General features: G+C 41.0%; 2 protein-coding genes across 2 annotated transcripts; one reads left to right on the forward strand and one right to left on the reverse strand.

Annotated features, from left to right (window-relative positions):
* The first annotated feature begins 1,534 nt into the window (after positions 1-1,534).
* On the forward strand, positions 1,535-7,708 carry LOC114790222 (adapter protein CIKS-like). Its single transcript, XM_028980081.1, has 9 exons — positions 1,535-1,675; positions 3,792-4,456; positions 4,681-4,723; positions 5,175-5,239; positions 5,319-5,416; positions 5,494-5,562; positions 5,672-5,788; positions 6,042-6,116; positions 6,320-7,708. Exons 2-9 carry the CDS (start codon positions 3,865-3,867, stop codon positions 6,464-6,466), a joined length of 1,206 nt encoding a protein of 401 aa, XP_028835914.1. The 5' UTR covers positions 1,535-1,675; positions 3,792-3,864; the 3' UTR covers positions 6,467-7,708.
* Positions 7,702-15,474, reverse strand: clcn4 (chloride channel, voltage-sensitive 4). The gene is made up of 12 exons (XM_028980079.1): positions 15,316-15,474; positions 14,149-14,303; positions 13,865-13,964; positions 13,469-13,656; positions 13,050-13,172; positions 12,751-12,957; positions 12,275-12,355; positions 11,630-12,175; positions 10,010-10,196; positions 9,122-9,517; positions 8,575-8,791; positions 7,702-8,478 (listed from the first exon to the last, which is right to left on the reverse strand). Exons 1-12 carry the CDS (start codon positions 15,326-15,328, stop codon positions 8,388-8,390), a joined length of 2,304 nt encoding a protein of 767 aa, XP_028835912.1. The 5' UTR covers positions 15,329-15,474; the 3' UTR covers positions 7,702-8,387.
* Positions 15,475-16,188: the final 714 nt, after the last annotated feature.

Below are 16,188 nucleotides of genomic sequence, written 5' to 3' on the forward strand. Positions count from 1 at the left end.
GAAGCATTTTTTTTCTGAAACCAGGACCAGGATGAACTTGTTGCTGTGTGGCAAGAGTTTGGAAGTTTCATTTTAGCTGGTAAAAGTTTCCTCTTTTCTCTGCATTGCTTCCAGCTCCTCCTGAAGAGGGGCCTGTCTGATTTTTTTTTTTGCAAAACAGTCTATAAAATGAGGAATATACTTTGTCAGGATTTTTTCTTCTCACCACATTGTGATTCACCTACCAGGTTAACAAATAAAACAATTTAGAATTAAAATTAATATAGGATTAAGAAAAGCAAAGGCTAACCAGTACATTTTTAGAAATTGCACTTGAAAATTCACTTTACTGAATTCAGTACTGACTCTCCTTTTTAATCAAATAGTTCAAAAGGAAATTTTACTGTCTGGATTGAAAAGTAAGGCGTGGCATAGGGCTTTAAAATGAGTTTACAGCAAAGTATTTATTTACCATAGCCTAATAAGGGAAATCCTAAGAACTGGTTACAGCATAAATTCATATGCTATATGCTACATTCTAATAGCTGCTCAATCAATTCCGAAATTACAACAACACCAACATTTATTTCTTATATAGCCCAAAATCACATACAGTATGTCTCAATGGGCTTTGACAGGCCCTACAGTTGACACCCCCCACACTTGACCCTTCTGCACACAAGGAAAAACTTTGCTTTCCATTTTCTATAAAAGCATCTGTAATATATGAAATATATATATATGAAATTTAGAGGTTAGTATTTCGAAAGAAGAAAATACCTATATGCAGATTACATTTTGAACATAAAACTATGCTATGTTTTCAAAAAAGGCTTCACGGTCATAAATACGTGTGGTATTAAATTTTTCCCGTTCAGGGTTTCGGGGTGAAAATCATAATATATGATTAAATGAGCATTTTATGTAATATGATAAGATCAACCTTTATTAGAATTCTTTATTCTTTATTCAGTTGACATTAGTAAACTACAATGTACTTTCAGAATGTGGAAAGCTTAAATAAATAAAAACCGAGTTGGAATTAATCATTAAATGCAATACATCATACTTTATTGTCACTAGAGACCCCATCACATATTGAAATGTTTATTCTGCAAACCCTCTAGCAACATGAGAACGTCACAAAACATCAGAGCAAAAATCAACCAAGTATTCAGTTTAACAATAGTATTTAAAGTAACAAACATTTGTACGGCACTTGCATCGTTACAAATGTTTGTGTTTGGGCACAGAAGATATCCAAATCGTAAGTGCAGCAAAATATATTAAGGAGAATTTTGTCATATCTAGTTATAGCAGTCATCACAGAGAAAGAAATGCTTTGTTGAACAAATGAAAACACTTGAGCTGGAGTTATACCGCTAGCTGAGAAAATCATGGTCATGGTTCCTCAAGCCCGTCTCCTCAGAAGGAACACGCGGAGGGGGCATCACTTCCTACTCAGCTTTTCCATGACTCCATTACCCAGGGTGCAATTCAGGACTCAGTTCCGAGACAAAACCCTGCCATCAGGTATGAGTCCGCCGCGGTGACGTCACAAGGACCCGCCCTACCACGAAGGCGCGCGCTCGACGTTTCGCAGCAACCCACTCCCTCGGCCCGGCAGTCAGGAACGTGGTCCCCGTCACGCACACAGGCCAGCGATAAGAGAGCGACCTGCTGGGACTGTTTTCGCGTAAGTCACCGTGTGTTACCTTACACACACAAGCTCGCTGTTCTCGTCTTCGTGTTGCTTCCTTGTTGTGTTATTTTTAATAATAATCTCCACGTTTTTAATGTATGTTTGTTGCTATGCAATAAACAAATATCCCACTCTTTAACTAACTCTAGTTTTTGATCCCTTTTTTGAACAATTCGAAGGACATTGTAAATTAAGAAACCTAAACTTCATAGGAACAGCATCAAAGATTCAAAATAGATTAAGACTGTGTGTGTATATATAAAACCTACCCGAAACGTAATTGACTTCACTTTAGGATCTTCATCAAAAGTCGCTCTCGATCAGAATGGCATGTGAAAATTCTGGTGATTTCCTCAAGGATAAAAGTTTAAAAATAAACTTTCGTAATTTGATAAACCTTTCTTCCTATTAAAATCAGGAGATCTAACAAATGGAAACTGAGTCCAACACAGGTCAGTGAAAGGGCAGCATTATCTCGTTTAAATATCAGCGGGTCATACCTTGCCGGACACTTGAGGAAACCACTGCACGCTGAAATAATACACACCATTCTCCATTTGCTAAAGACAATTTAGATCTTCCACGATGCTAATGGGGTAATCTCACGACTGGATTACTCCCAGTAACTCCCTTCTAGCAGCTCTACCTCTGACATGATTTAAAACCACTTTGCACAAACAGAAAACAGACCTTAACAGCTAACACACATTGTGTGTGAATATTGTTGCCAATTATGGAAGCATCATAGGTTACTGAAAACAACCTACAGATAGCAACAAACTCTCCTGGTGACCACAACTTCAATAATGAATGTGGTGCTTTGACACCATGGTGTAATATGGCCAGTGTGTCACAGATATTTGCACGGCAAATATCATTTACATAGCTGGAATGATTTATGGTAACTAATTTATACAACGAGAGCTCTGAGCCACACAGTGGTTCCGTGCATGGCCTACTTTCAATGGCAGAAGATCAAGGGGAAGACAGAGACCTATGGAGACCTACTTTTTACCTCAAACTCAGCAGTCCTGAAGTGTTTTTTTTTAACCGCACTTCTGCTTTAATGCTTGCCTGTTTGTCATCGACTAACACAGTTGAGTAAAAATGTTAACAAACCTGTTTGTGTTGTCTACTAACAGGGTTCTGGCATGAGATCAATGTTCTCAGATGATTCCTTTTGATAGAAGGATGCTTCCCACCCTGACCTGCCCAAGAAAATCGTAGGCAATGTGTATCTTAACCATTTTTCTTCAGCATTTTTTAACAAAGCCTATAATCAACATCATATTCACGTGAAAGTGAAGTGATTGTCATTGTGATACACAGCACAGTACATGGTGCACACAACAAAATGTGTCCTCTGCATTTAACCATCACCCTCAGTGAGCAGTGGGCAGCCACGACAGGCGCCCGGGCAGCAGTACGTGGGGATGGTGCAGTGGCACCTTGGTGGCTCAGGATTCGAACCGGCAACCTTCTGATTACGGGGCCGCTTCCTTAACCGTTATGCCACCACTGTCCCAACATTTCGTCCTATGAGAATATATAGTTTCATGGTACATGGTTTCATTTCTATGTAGCTATTTACACAAACTAGACTGTACTGTTGAAAGTTGGTAAGATACCCAAAATTGCACCCGATTAGTGGAGTTGTGTGCATGTTTAAACTCGAGCCCTTACCAAAGATGCTATCTCTCACCACTACTTTCTGCTTCTGTCAGTGATCTTAGTTTGAAGTTTCTTTTGCAATAACTTAAAACTCCTATGCAATAACTCTTTTTCAATTACTCAAAACCACAAACATTTTTGTGAAGACGCCAGATTATGGCATGTCAACATTCCCTCCAAACTTTATGGTCTCAGTATTTGTTAGCAAAAATATAAGTTCACTACTGAATACCATACCTGTGTATTTTGGTTAACAAGAGTAATACATGTATATAATATACATAATATGGATGTATTTGTCATTTCTATATTCATTGCACATCATAGGATCTATGCATGAGAATCATTTCCTGTTTGGGGGTGCTGTTATCTTCTCATCATTGCTGAGTATTTTGCTGCAAAAGAAATGAATTTTTTTTTCTCTCCTGCCTGTCTCTAGATTTTCTTCTGAAGCCGCCAGTCCCTCTCAGCAGCTTAACTCACTAAACTGTCCAGAGGAGAACGATGAGACCATGAGTGAAGAGTTCCTTCCCAGGACTCTCTCAGAGTCCAACTGCAACTTGGACTGTTCCCTGGAATTCACTGCAGCCCAAATGGAAGGCCAGCACCTGCCTGTTGGCCAGTACAGCCCTATGGGCTCTTACAAACTGCCACACCATATCTCAGGTGGGTCATCTGAAGGTTACCATCCACAGGTGCTGTACTCCAGCCAGGCCGAACTAGGTGTGGTTGGTCTGGATCCCTACCATAGTGCATGGCCTTATTGTAGTTATGCCAGCAACAGTAGCCAGGCTGACAGGAGTACGAATCACAGCCTGCCGACTTATTTGCCCTCTGTGGACTATAACAACTACCCGTGCAAAGGTATCGTCTCCCACGGTCCCCCTGGTCAGCACAGTCCTAGCACCATCAGCCTGGAGCAGCCAAGTTCCCTGCATTCTATTCCCCCTGGGCCAGCACTGCACACCCATTCCCTCCCCCCTTTCCCTGGCCTGCCTCGGGGTCCAGCCCGCTGTTCACAGTACCACCCAGGTTATCTTCAGGTGGGCTCCATTTGGACCCATGGCCCTCAACCTGCCTACCATTTATCCTTCAGCAACTCTGGTGAGTCAGATTGCCCGTTCACTGTTTATGGCCTTTTTTTTTTACAAATTTTAATCCCACAAAGAAGCTCTGAGACTGGTAAATCCATAAATAAGACTTTTTACTTTCAGAAATAAAAAATATTTACTTTGTTGCGTGCATGCTGTGTCTGCAGTGACTCCACTTTTTCAGCAATTGAGACAGTATTTCAGTTTCACCATTTTCACCCCGATCTTGTGCAACAGGTCTAGACCACATTGGGCATGACCTCTCTGCAGACCTGCAAAGGTGAGACTTTAGGATTGTGCAGTCCACCTGTGACAATAAATCATTAAATTATTAAGTTTTTACACACACACACACACACACACACACACACACACACACACACACACACACACATACTCTCTCTCTCTCTCTCTCTCTCTCTATATATATATATATATATATATATATATAGAGAGAGAGAGAGAGAGAGAGACACACACGCACATAACTGAAACACTCATACCTGCATAATATATATTATATTATATAGACAGGTATTGATTTTGTTTGAAAATGTGCTTGTTGTGTTAGCTTTGTATTATATGGTTCATTTATAACACAAGCCAGCTAGCCATTTCTGGATATGTCACTTTAAATCATACCTCCTGCCACCAAAGCCCAGTTATAAATAAGCATGCAAAATTTTGGATCAATGAGCCAATGAGTTTTTTTTTTTTTTTTTTTTTTGCAGAGGGTACACAGCTCCCCCGCCCAGACAGACCAGTCCACGGGCCTCGCACCTTTCTCTGGAGCAGAGTGAGTCCATATTCACCAGCAACATGTTCCACAAAATTCCCAATCCTACTTTCTGATTCTATTTTAAATACTCACACAGGAAAGGTGTTTGTGACCTATGAGGCAGACAATGATGAGCATGTCAATGAGATCATCAGGTTTGCAGCCTTGCTGAGACACAATGGCTTTGACACACATGTAAGATTGGGCCTCATATTTAAAAATCAATCAATTTTGACTGCATTAACAAGTCTGGATATGTTTTCCATTCACAGATTGACGTTTTTGAGCAGCAGCTGAACAGCATTAGTAAGATAGACTGTACAGAGATATACATAAATGAGGTGAGGATTGGTCTCTCTGGGTGCTCTGATGTTACCAATGGACACTGGCGACATGATAACGCTCTACTAAAAAATTATCAGCTCATTTTGGTTTCCCCCTATTTTTCAGAAAGATTACCTCATCATTATAGCCATCAGTCCCAAGTATTATGAAACTGTGGCAGGATGTGCCATGTTGATGGAGAGGGATGAAAGAATGTTAAACACAGTGTATATCCATAAACAGGTAGGATTTGGCTTATTAACTAGTGCATTCAATAACGTGCCATGTCGGACTATCACAAAAGTGTTTCTCTCATAATCACTATGCTCGTAAATAAGCCTATTTTATATTCTGACTATATTAAGACAGGTTGTTTGCTTACAGCAGTGTTGTTCTCATTCGGCTTTGTGTTTGCACATTCTTTATGGCTGACGGATGTTGTTAACAGTTGATAAGAAATGAATGCTGGAGACTTTGATCTGTGCTTCTCTTGCAGCTGCAGAATGAGTTTATTCAGAACGGTTGTAAAAACTTCAGATTCATTCCCATACTCTTCCCTGGGGCCAAAAAGGTAAAGTTCAACTGCCAGTCAATGGCAGTTTACTTTATCTGTTAACCTCATCCATTTCAAGGGATTTTCTGTTTTGAGGGGAACATCTTGACCTGTTGTCATCTCAGCTTTTTGTTGCGATGTGGTGAAAACATAAGAACAACAATATGATGTTACGTGCTCTGATAACTGCTGACAAAGCCCTCTCTGCACATCCTTTCCAGTCTCATGTCCCTGCATGGCTCCAAAACACCAATATATACAGATGGCCAAAGGATCGAGACGACATCCTTCGGCGGCTGATGCGTGTGGAGAAGTACAACCCCCCACCAATAGGAGAGCTGCCCACCATTGTCTCAATCCCCATTTAAACCTGCCAGTTTCACCTAGCTTGGGCAAATTTAGGACAGCTGTAACTTTGACTTGATGTAATCTGTCAATGTTGGCATAGATCTACTCAGTTTTGAGGGAGTTCTGCTCGAGCCTTTTTATTTCCACAAAAAAAATTAAATACATAATACTTACCAAAGCGACCCATATTATCTTGTACTATTAGTGTGAAGCCCTCAATTGTATTTCCCACATTTTAGGATTATGTTTAATGAACACCTCACTTTAAATATTATTTCTGCATGTTACGTTGTTTGTGGTCACAACGTGACAATCTGTAACCCAAATGAAGCTGCTTTGTTACAATGGGAGCAGCTGGACATTAAATGGAACTATTTTATCTTACAAGATAGAAAAAAATAGGGTTATCAGTTATAAGCAAAAAATAGCAATAAAATACAATTTCTCATGATACTGGCAAACCACCAAATCAATTTAAATATAATTCCACAACAATGCAGTGTTTAAAGTAAGTGCCAAGGCAAGGGCCTGGATTGTCAAAGAGGTTTTAAAGCGAGTCTCTCCAGCCACAGTGCTGTAAAGGATTATAATATCTGTTTCCTCACTGTAGATTGTATTTCTTAAAATTTGATAGTTTTCTATTAAAATTTCTGAAAATGGCACAAATAATAGCTGCTATGCAGCCAGTTTCTAGTTTAGGATTTGTTGAATTGTATTTTAAACAGGTGGGAAGATCTGCTCAAATAGTTTGAATGTGAAACAAAAGTGATTCATTAATTATCACTGGTGACCAGTAAGGGCCAGGTGAATTCAGATTAAAAAAAAAATAAAAACCTGGGTATTTTCTGACATTTTACTGTACCTACACTAGCATTGAAAGGTTTAGGATCATTTAGAAATGTCAGTTTCCATAAAAAGGTATGAATAAAACAAATGAAAACAAATCAAACAAAAAACAAACCATTGCCAATGTAGTCAAACTCACATCTACTGATGCATTAGATAATGTATTAGTGTGAATGTAACTGTTTTCAGCTGTGCTGACATCATTGATAAGGGTTTTCTAATAATCGGTAATGACTAAGCTTTTGAATGCTAGTGCATGCAAGAATAGTCACTGTATTGTGTGAAGAGACATGTATTGTGTTTGTACATAACAGAAATGTTGTTTTGTCACAAGGTGCCACAGTGCCCAGGAGAAAATTCATGTAAAAATTCTATACCCATATATTAATCAGGTAATAAAAACTTCCTATTTTGAATGTTAGTGTTCCCTTTATAGAAATGTTCATATCATACACATTGCGAACATACATTTGTTGTAAGAGCAAGATTCACAGAATTAACAAATCTGAAATGTAACACTGAATGATCATATACCATGGCATCTTAAAAAAAACAAAACAAAAAAAACCCCCAGAACATTTCATATAATTAAACTAATGTCACTTGTAGTGCCACCACAAGCTTACACATTTTAACAGTGTTAACTCAGAATAACAACATGGATAACTTCTGATCCGACGTAATCTTGCTTTGAATTTGTAGTTGCACAATTAATATCTATGCATTATGATTATGCCACCAATCAAGTTCAGTATTGATAGGCAAGGCATTAATAGGTAGTGAAATACAAGCTTATTCAGACATTTTCTAAATGCAGCTGCGTCTCTGAGGATAACAATAATAAATACAGAACAAACAGATTTTCATTTTGCTTAAATAAAAATAAATATGGCAGCATCATCAGTTTAAAAGAATCAAAGGTGTTTCTGGGTCACTGTTTCATTCAAGCACTCTACATGAGTTTCAATGTATCAGGAGTGAATGCTTCACAAATTACAGCAGCAGTGTGTTATATACAAGCCTGTATGCCAAAGGTAAAGGTCCTTGAAGGCAATGGTTAGTCTGGCCAGGGAGGAATCAGGGTTATGATGGACACTAATTGAACATGATGGACTCTGGATCCTGGTTCATCATCTGAGCCATGTGTCGGAGGACATCCTTTTTTGTGATGATTCCCAATAAACGGCTGTTGAAAAGTAAAGGACAGAGATTTGTGGAGAATACTGTGAACAAAAACAATAGAAACAACAACAACATTTGATGTGTGGAGAAGGGCTTTTACCCGCTGCGAGTGACCAGGCACTGCCTGAGTCCCAGTTTGCGGAAGATGTCCACCACAGTCTCCATAGGCGTGTGGTCAGTGACTGTGAAAGGGCTGAGGTTCAGGATGCGTCTGAGCTTCAGGGGCTGAGGGTTGTTGGGTGCCAGCTGGGGCGCATCTTCCGTGAAGTACACCACCGAATTACTCACTACACCGTCCTGCTTCTGACGAGCATTCTCTGTGTTGGTTTGATGGATGGAAACCAATGGTCAAAAGAGTAGAGAAACACTGAACCATAGCGCATCTAACATCTAGACATGCAAAATTTCAAAAGGGTATGCATTTATCACTGAATTAATAACTATATGCAAGGCAATATGTTTCCTTGCAATATTATTTTAAAGTGGGAGCATCTAGAGTGGCTCTAGAGCAAGTCCACATTTATGGAAATCTGTGAGATGCTATAAATTTAAGTCTGAATTACTTAACACACAATTGAGGAATTGAGATGTTCATATCTATAGACATGAATGTGAACAGTAAGTGTGGCCATAATCTGCTGTCTTACTGATGGCGAGGGTGAGGTCTCTTCGCTGGACGAATCCAATAAGCCTCTCAGACTCGCGAGAGACTACCACAGGAAAGCCATTGTAATCGGTGTCTTTTATGAGCGTCTCTACATCCTCCACAGTGGTGCTGTCCTGTGTGAGGACAGCCAGTGGTGGCTCACTGCGTCGAGGCCGCATTACATCTGTAGCCAATGTGCGGTGTGTGAACTCATCCTGGTCCAAGTATGGATAGCCATTCAATTGAATATGGGCTTCATAGATACCCTCTTTTCCAAAGGCGTCTGCCACCCATTTGCTGGTGACAGCAGCTGCCATTAGAGGAACAATGTACTCCAGGCCCCCAGTTAATTCAAACATGATTACCACCAAAGAAACTGTCATACGTGTCACCCCACCTGAAAGAATGAGAAGAATATATGAAACAACACTTGTGTTATACTGTAAATATCATATAGTATGTCACTGGTATAAAGGTCACTGGTTCTGCTGCCTGTTCCCAGCAATGTTAACATTTTAATTGAATGTACTGAGAATTTAAAACGTAATTTATATTACAAAATCAAACTGAAACAGTCTAAGGTGGTAGTAGTCTAGTCTGCAACACACCCATCTATGAACCAGAAGACCACAAAGTCACAGATACAAAGCCTGTAACCCTGTACTGATTGTAAATTGATAGAATATCTGATAAATGTTGTACATTTTATTAAATGTAACTGTGAATGATTCATAACTGTTTTTTAATCCCAATAGTGTTTTTTTTTTTTAAGCACATGAAGTAAACTTATTATATCAGTTTCCACTATCAAGTAAATCATGTAGTGCTGAAAGATGATGACTTGTCCTGGAATTACACCATCGGCAATCCATGAGAAGAAGCATCTTACCCAAGCATGCAGCTGCACCAACCATGGCATAAAGGCCCGGGGTTACACAGTCCGCTCCAGGGCGGCACCAGTTCTTAAAAATGATCCAGTCATGGTGATGGTATGCCATCTGCTCCACTGCTATTCCCACAATACGGCCTGCAATAGCTCCTACTGCCATGCTAGGAATAAACAGCCCAGAGGGAATCTGCAAGAAGACATTTCATTTAGTATTTTACTCCAACTGATTTTACTTGACAGCTAAAGAACATGATTAAGTACTGCAGAGGATCAAACCACAGCCAAAAAAAATTAATCACATCTACATGTTTATCAGACATTTAGTTAAAGATTTCTATGAAGATATACATTGTCACAACCAGGGGTCAGGATGGAGGCGCAGAAGAAAAAAAGGATTTTATTATAAATTGAACACAAAAAGGCACGATGGCCAAAAAGAAAACAAAAGGAAACTTAAACAAACTTGCAGGTGTATAGAATAGAATATAATGCTTTTTATTGTATCTATACGCGTGTAAAAGAGATTCAGTGCAGAAATGAATGTATAAAATAGAGCAGAAAATACAAATATACAAATAAATACAATAAGGGGTAGAAATTAAAAGAGAAGTGTCATACATATGGGAAGAACAATAACAGAGTAAGGTTTGGATGTAGAGTGTATATTTTATATAGTGTGTATAGGCTTGAGGTTGTAACTGGTTTTGGTCGGTGTTTAGTGGAAAAACATGCAGAGAATGGAGACCCTCTGGGAAGAAAGAGAATCTCACGCCACTGCTGTTTCCATCACGACCTCTCCATCAAGACATTTACATTTACATATACAGCATTTATCAGACGACTTACAATCAGTAGTTACAGGGACAGTCCCCCTGGAGCAACTTACGGTTAAGTGCTCAGGGACACAATGGTAGTAAGCGGGATTTGAACCTGGGTCTTCTGGTTCATAGGCGAGTGTGTTACCCATTAGGCTACTAAAGACCAGGGCAGACGACTAACTCCGCCCACAGCATAGTGACCAGTATACACAGCTGTTACAAAGTAAAGGCCAACATTGTCATCACGTGACAATGTAGAAAATGTATGGGATGCATTGTGATGCATTGATAATCAAAATTAAACCGAATTTTGAGGCCATTGGACTGCACTTTACACTACAGATGAACAATGACCCGAAGCTTACTGCTGAAGTTTCTTGAGTAGTGGAATATTAATCACCCAAGTCAATCACCTGACCTTAATACGACTGAACATACATTTCACTTGCTGAAGGCCAAACTGAAGGAAAAATATTAAAATGGTGTTGTTGTCGCAGTATTTATGGACCTGACTGTATATGCCAATGCTTTCATGTAAATGGGCTATTATTCCTTAACACAAACTAAATTTAGTATGTATAGTTGGGGCAGTGGTGGCCTAGCGGGTAAGGACACGGACCCATAATCAGAAAGTTGCCAGTTCGAGCAAAGTTCCATCCCCACACACTGCTGCCCGGGCGCCTGCCATGGCTGACTTTATGTTGTGTCACCGTGTGCTGTGCTGCAGTGTTTCACAATGACAATCACTTCACTTTCACTTTTTCTTTTTTTCAGTGGAGGTGGAAAGTAAATCATGACTTACCTTCATGCCAAATGTAAAGATGGTGATGACAATCTTAAAGATGAGTGCCAGTGCCAGCTGCCAGAGAGCAGTGTAGACCCCGGGCCCTGCAGGGCGGTCCGGGATATCATCCACAGGCCGGGTCATGTTTGGGTTGTTGTAGTAATCACAGAGCTGGGATGACTCCAGGGCACCACAGTCATTGAAGAGCTCAGAAATGAGCTCGCTAGTGCTGCGCCGGGTGTAGGGGTTTGGATATGCCAGGATGGCAGTGATGCCAGTCACCACTATCACCTCCAGTACAGGATACTTCCCCAGCTGGGTGGTCTTACGCCGACGACACCAGGCAATATTGGCTCGGATGAAAAGTGTGCCCCATAAGCCACCAAAGACTCCCAGCAAAATAAAGGGCACCAGCTCAGCCATGTACCAGGGTGTGTGGTATTCGACATAAAACAGCACCAAACGGTTGTTGCCGAAGGGGTTAATGGAACGCAGAGTGAATGCTGCAACAAGGGCAGCAAAGAAGGACCTCCACAAGGTCTTCAGGGGAAAGTAGTAGCTCACCTGCCATTACAGACGGCCAGCAATGAGACATGTTAAAGCAAAAACATATCGAGTCAGAGCAAAAACATATCAATTAAATGGTGAAATCTGACACCATACCTCTTCCAGACTGAAGAGTACCCCTCCTATTGGGGCACCAAAAGCTACAGACACTCCAGCGGCAGCTGCAGCAGATAACACCTGTAATTTAGACAAATACAGTTCTGTCAGTATCAAAGAACTACTGAAATCAACAGCTTGTCAACATGGTTGTACATTTTGCAATGATTAAGATCCTTTTAATGATACACATGGAAGTACACGTAATGCTGACTCAAGATTGCGTTGTGTCCTCCATGTGGAATATACTGGTTGTTGCCAGGTAAGTCAGTGAAAGCGCTTGTACTCAATCTATGCCATCTGCTGGACCTGATTGGTGTTGGGGGACGAGGGATTAGAACATTTCCTCGTTTCTTATGATGAAGGTAGAAAGTTTGTTGGTGTTCTAAAATCTCACATTGTGCCTTTAAAGTAAACTAGCTTCACAAAACCGTGGAGTTCCTGTATCGGAATACAATCAGAACTCTGACACACACCTCTCTGCGCTTGCCCTCATTCTTGCTGTACTTGGAGAAGAGGCTGCAAAAGAGGTTTCCGCAGCAACAAGCGACATGGACAAGAGGTCCCTCCTTTCCCAGACTGAGGCCCGATGACACGGCCAGCACAAGTGTCACTGTCTTTATCAACAGCGTCCATTTCCCCAGATAGCCACGGATGATGAAGCCACTGAGGATTGTTTTTATCTACAAAAAAAAAAAAAAAAAAAAGAAATCCGTGAGTTTCTATTGCAACCACAAAGGCATTTTGACTGAGATGGATCAGTGTCAACACTCACTTCTGGTATTCCAGAGCCGCAGGCATATGGAGCGAACACTCGCACCAGAGACACAGCCAAAAAGGAGAAGAAAAGTGCCCACAGAATATACAGGAAATAATTCAACAAATATGCTCCTGCTCCCTGAACAACAAAAAGGTTGTAATCAAAAAAGCAGCAAAACTAAGAGGGCAAACAATTCAAGAAATCACATCTTTGAACTCCTTTGCTTTGATACAAATTTTTGAAGAGGAGATTCAGAACGTACACTAGAGCTAATTATCACACCAATAGCATTAGTCAAATATCTGATGATCTGTTGTAGAACTGCATGTGATCTCTGCAGAGATAGCATGGCAATGACTGTACCACAGGCCCATTAAGAGCCAAATGCATGAAAATGCTCTAAAGCAGAAAAAGGAAAGTCATCAGGTTCTAACCTCAGAGTGACCGGTCATGAGTTCAGCCCATTTCAGCCACTCTGGACACTTGTCACGGTCATCAAACGTTGTCTCATTTGAGGTCCAGCAGCACTGTTCGTGACTGTACCAAAGTGCAGACAGACAAATGCCCTCCTTCAAATCAGTCATCCAGTCTACCGCCAGATCAATGACACCAGCCAGGGTACCTAAAATTTAATATGGACCAAAGAAAAAAATTGTCATTGTTTTTTCAAAGAAAATAACTAGTAAAGAGGTCATGAACACAAAGACCTGCAAAATCACAAACCAGAATAACGTGGCCCAATCTCAATTTTCTGTTGATGTAAGGTAGCACAAAACTACTCCGCTTGAATGGTAATGCTTGGGACAGTTTAAAGAAAAAAGGGACAGTACCTGACAACAATCCGATGAGAAGCATCACCACCCAACCTGACCAGGCATCTAGAAGACTCTTAATAAACTCCCAGATTGACTCCTTGCTTTTACTGGTGATCTACAGGTAATAAACAAGCACTTAATTACATCAGTGGTTAAATTCACTCTGAAGTCCAAATTGCCACGTTTTGCGTGTTTTGACACGTCCTGTTGGGCAATTACAGGTTTGAAGTCATGCCATACATGTTGTCCCTTCAACTGAACAGTGAGCAGATGAGGAAGCAGGGATGCAAGATGCTCACCTTCCTGTGGCGGTCAGTGTCTCTGGATTTCTCCCGAAGCCAGTCAATGGTGTGGAAGTCCTCGTACGTCCCCACATCTGGGAACGGTTCGTCCAGGAAGTCCATCAGGTTTCCCGAGCCGTTCATCTCCTCGGTGGGAGTGGCACTGCTTATACCTGAAGAAGAGCCAACCGTTAGACTGTCAATAAGATAAGATAAGATCAAATCAACTTTTATTAGTCCCACAAGTGGGAAATTGCATTTGTCACGGCAGAAAGTGGATTGAAACAGAGGTAATAACAGCAAAACAGAAGTAATAGCAGCAAAAAATAAATATGTATATATCTACAAATGTACAATTGAAATCTCCACATGTACAATGGGTACACCTGTACAATTGGTAGTTACCGTGGTGAATATGATGTGTGTGTGTGTGTGTGTGTGTTTGTTTGTGTGTGGCCAAATGAGAGGTCTTTGTTGTAGAATCTGACAGCGGTTGAAAGAAAAGACCTTCTGAACCTCCCCTTCCCAGATCGTGGGTAGCCTGCCACTGAAGGAGCTGCTCAGTGCTGTCAGAGTTTCCTGCATGGGGTGGGAGATGTTGTCCAACAGGGATGACAGCTTAGCCACCATTCTCCTGTCACTCACCACCTCCACTGGGTCCAGAGGGCATCCTAGCCCTTTTTATAGAGAGTGAAGCATTCGACAGTAATACTATACTATTAATAAAACAAAACGGGAGTCTAACCTACAGGCCTTGGGCGAACATAGACAGAACCCTTATTCCACGTTTTTAGGACTGTGTGACGGGATGCTGTGCCATTTCTGAACAGGGGTTAATCTAGGGTGGTAGTACCCTAGTGGGTAACACACTCGCCTATGAACCAGAAGACCCAGGTTCAAACCCCACTTACTACCATTGTGTCCCTGAGCAAGACACTTATCCCTGAGTGTCTCCAGTGGGGGACCTGTCCCTGTAACTACAGGTTTTCTGGATAAGGGCGTCTGCTAAAAGCTCGCGGCGGGTAAATATTCCGCCATTATTCACCGTCCTCCTCTCAGCGTTCATCCGTAATATAATTCACCTCCACGAGGTGTGCAAGTGCGAATTCAAGCCGGTCGACGCGATGGGCGAACCGCGCTAGCAGGGACACGAGCAGGTGCACGCATCCGCGCTGCAGGACTTACCGTCCCCGTCCATGGCGCCGGCGTTTATTAATCTTTGTTAATTAAAATGTCTTGACGTCGTGCGCGGCGTTAGAGGGAGACGCGGAGCGAGGGCATTTTGGATCACGCATCACCGTCCGCCGCCACTGAACTGCCATGTAAATAAAGCAGAACGCGTCACAGATTTTTCCCAGAATGCAGTGCACCTCCGCGCAGAAGCAGGCGGTGGGAGGCGTGCGTGCGTGCGAGCGAGCGCGCGTGCGCGCGTGCGTTTGCTTGCTGCGTTGTCTGTACTGCATCTGGTCGAGATTATTTGCGTTTGTCTTATCACAATTTGACCACATTATTTATTGTTTTTTTATTTTCTACTTACGCCTGGGTGCACAACTCTAGTCTAGTGCTTCTCTTCCTTTTCGGTTGTGGTTTTAAATGGTGTTATAAAAGTATATAAAACTTAAATCCGCAGATGGCGGATCAGCAGCAACATGTTGGAATTTTTTGTCTATTTTTCATTTTCTTTTTTTTTTCTTTTTTTTCTTTTTTATTAAAAAGAGGAGTTTAGTGCACCCGTGTGGACAGTCACAATATGAGTCTGAGTTACTAGGGCTTCTTGAGGATGATAAGTCAAATAAATATGACATTTTAAAAACATTTGAAATGTAATTTGTATATATCGTTAGATATAACATGGAATAACCAATTTTCATATTTGAATGTTTTTATGGAAGGCCTACAATGCATATCACACAGACTGGTCATCTGACCATTCAGCTCCATACAGAGTGGGTGAGCATTTTGTGTATGCTAATGAGCTGTTCTTTTTCTTTCTTTCTTTCTTTCTTTCTTTCTTTCTTTCTTTCTTTCTTTCTTTCTTTCTTTCTTTCTTTCATGTCA

This window comes from Denticeps clupeoides, chromosome 5 (genome assembly GCF_900700375.1).
Source record: "Denticeps clupeoides chromosome 5, fDenClu1.1, whole genome shotgun sequence".
Lineage (NCBI taxonomy): Eukaryota > Metazoa > Chordata > Actinopteri > Clupeiformes > Denticipitidae > Denticeps > Denticeps clupeoides.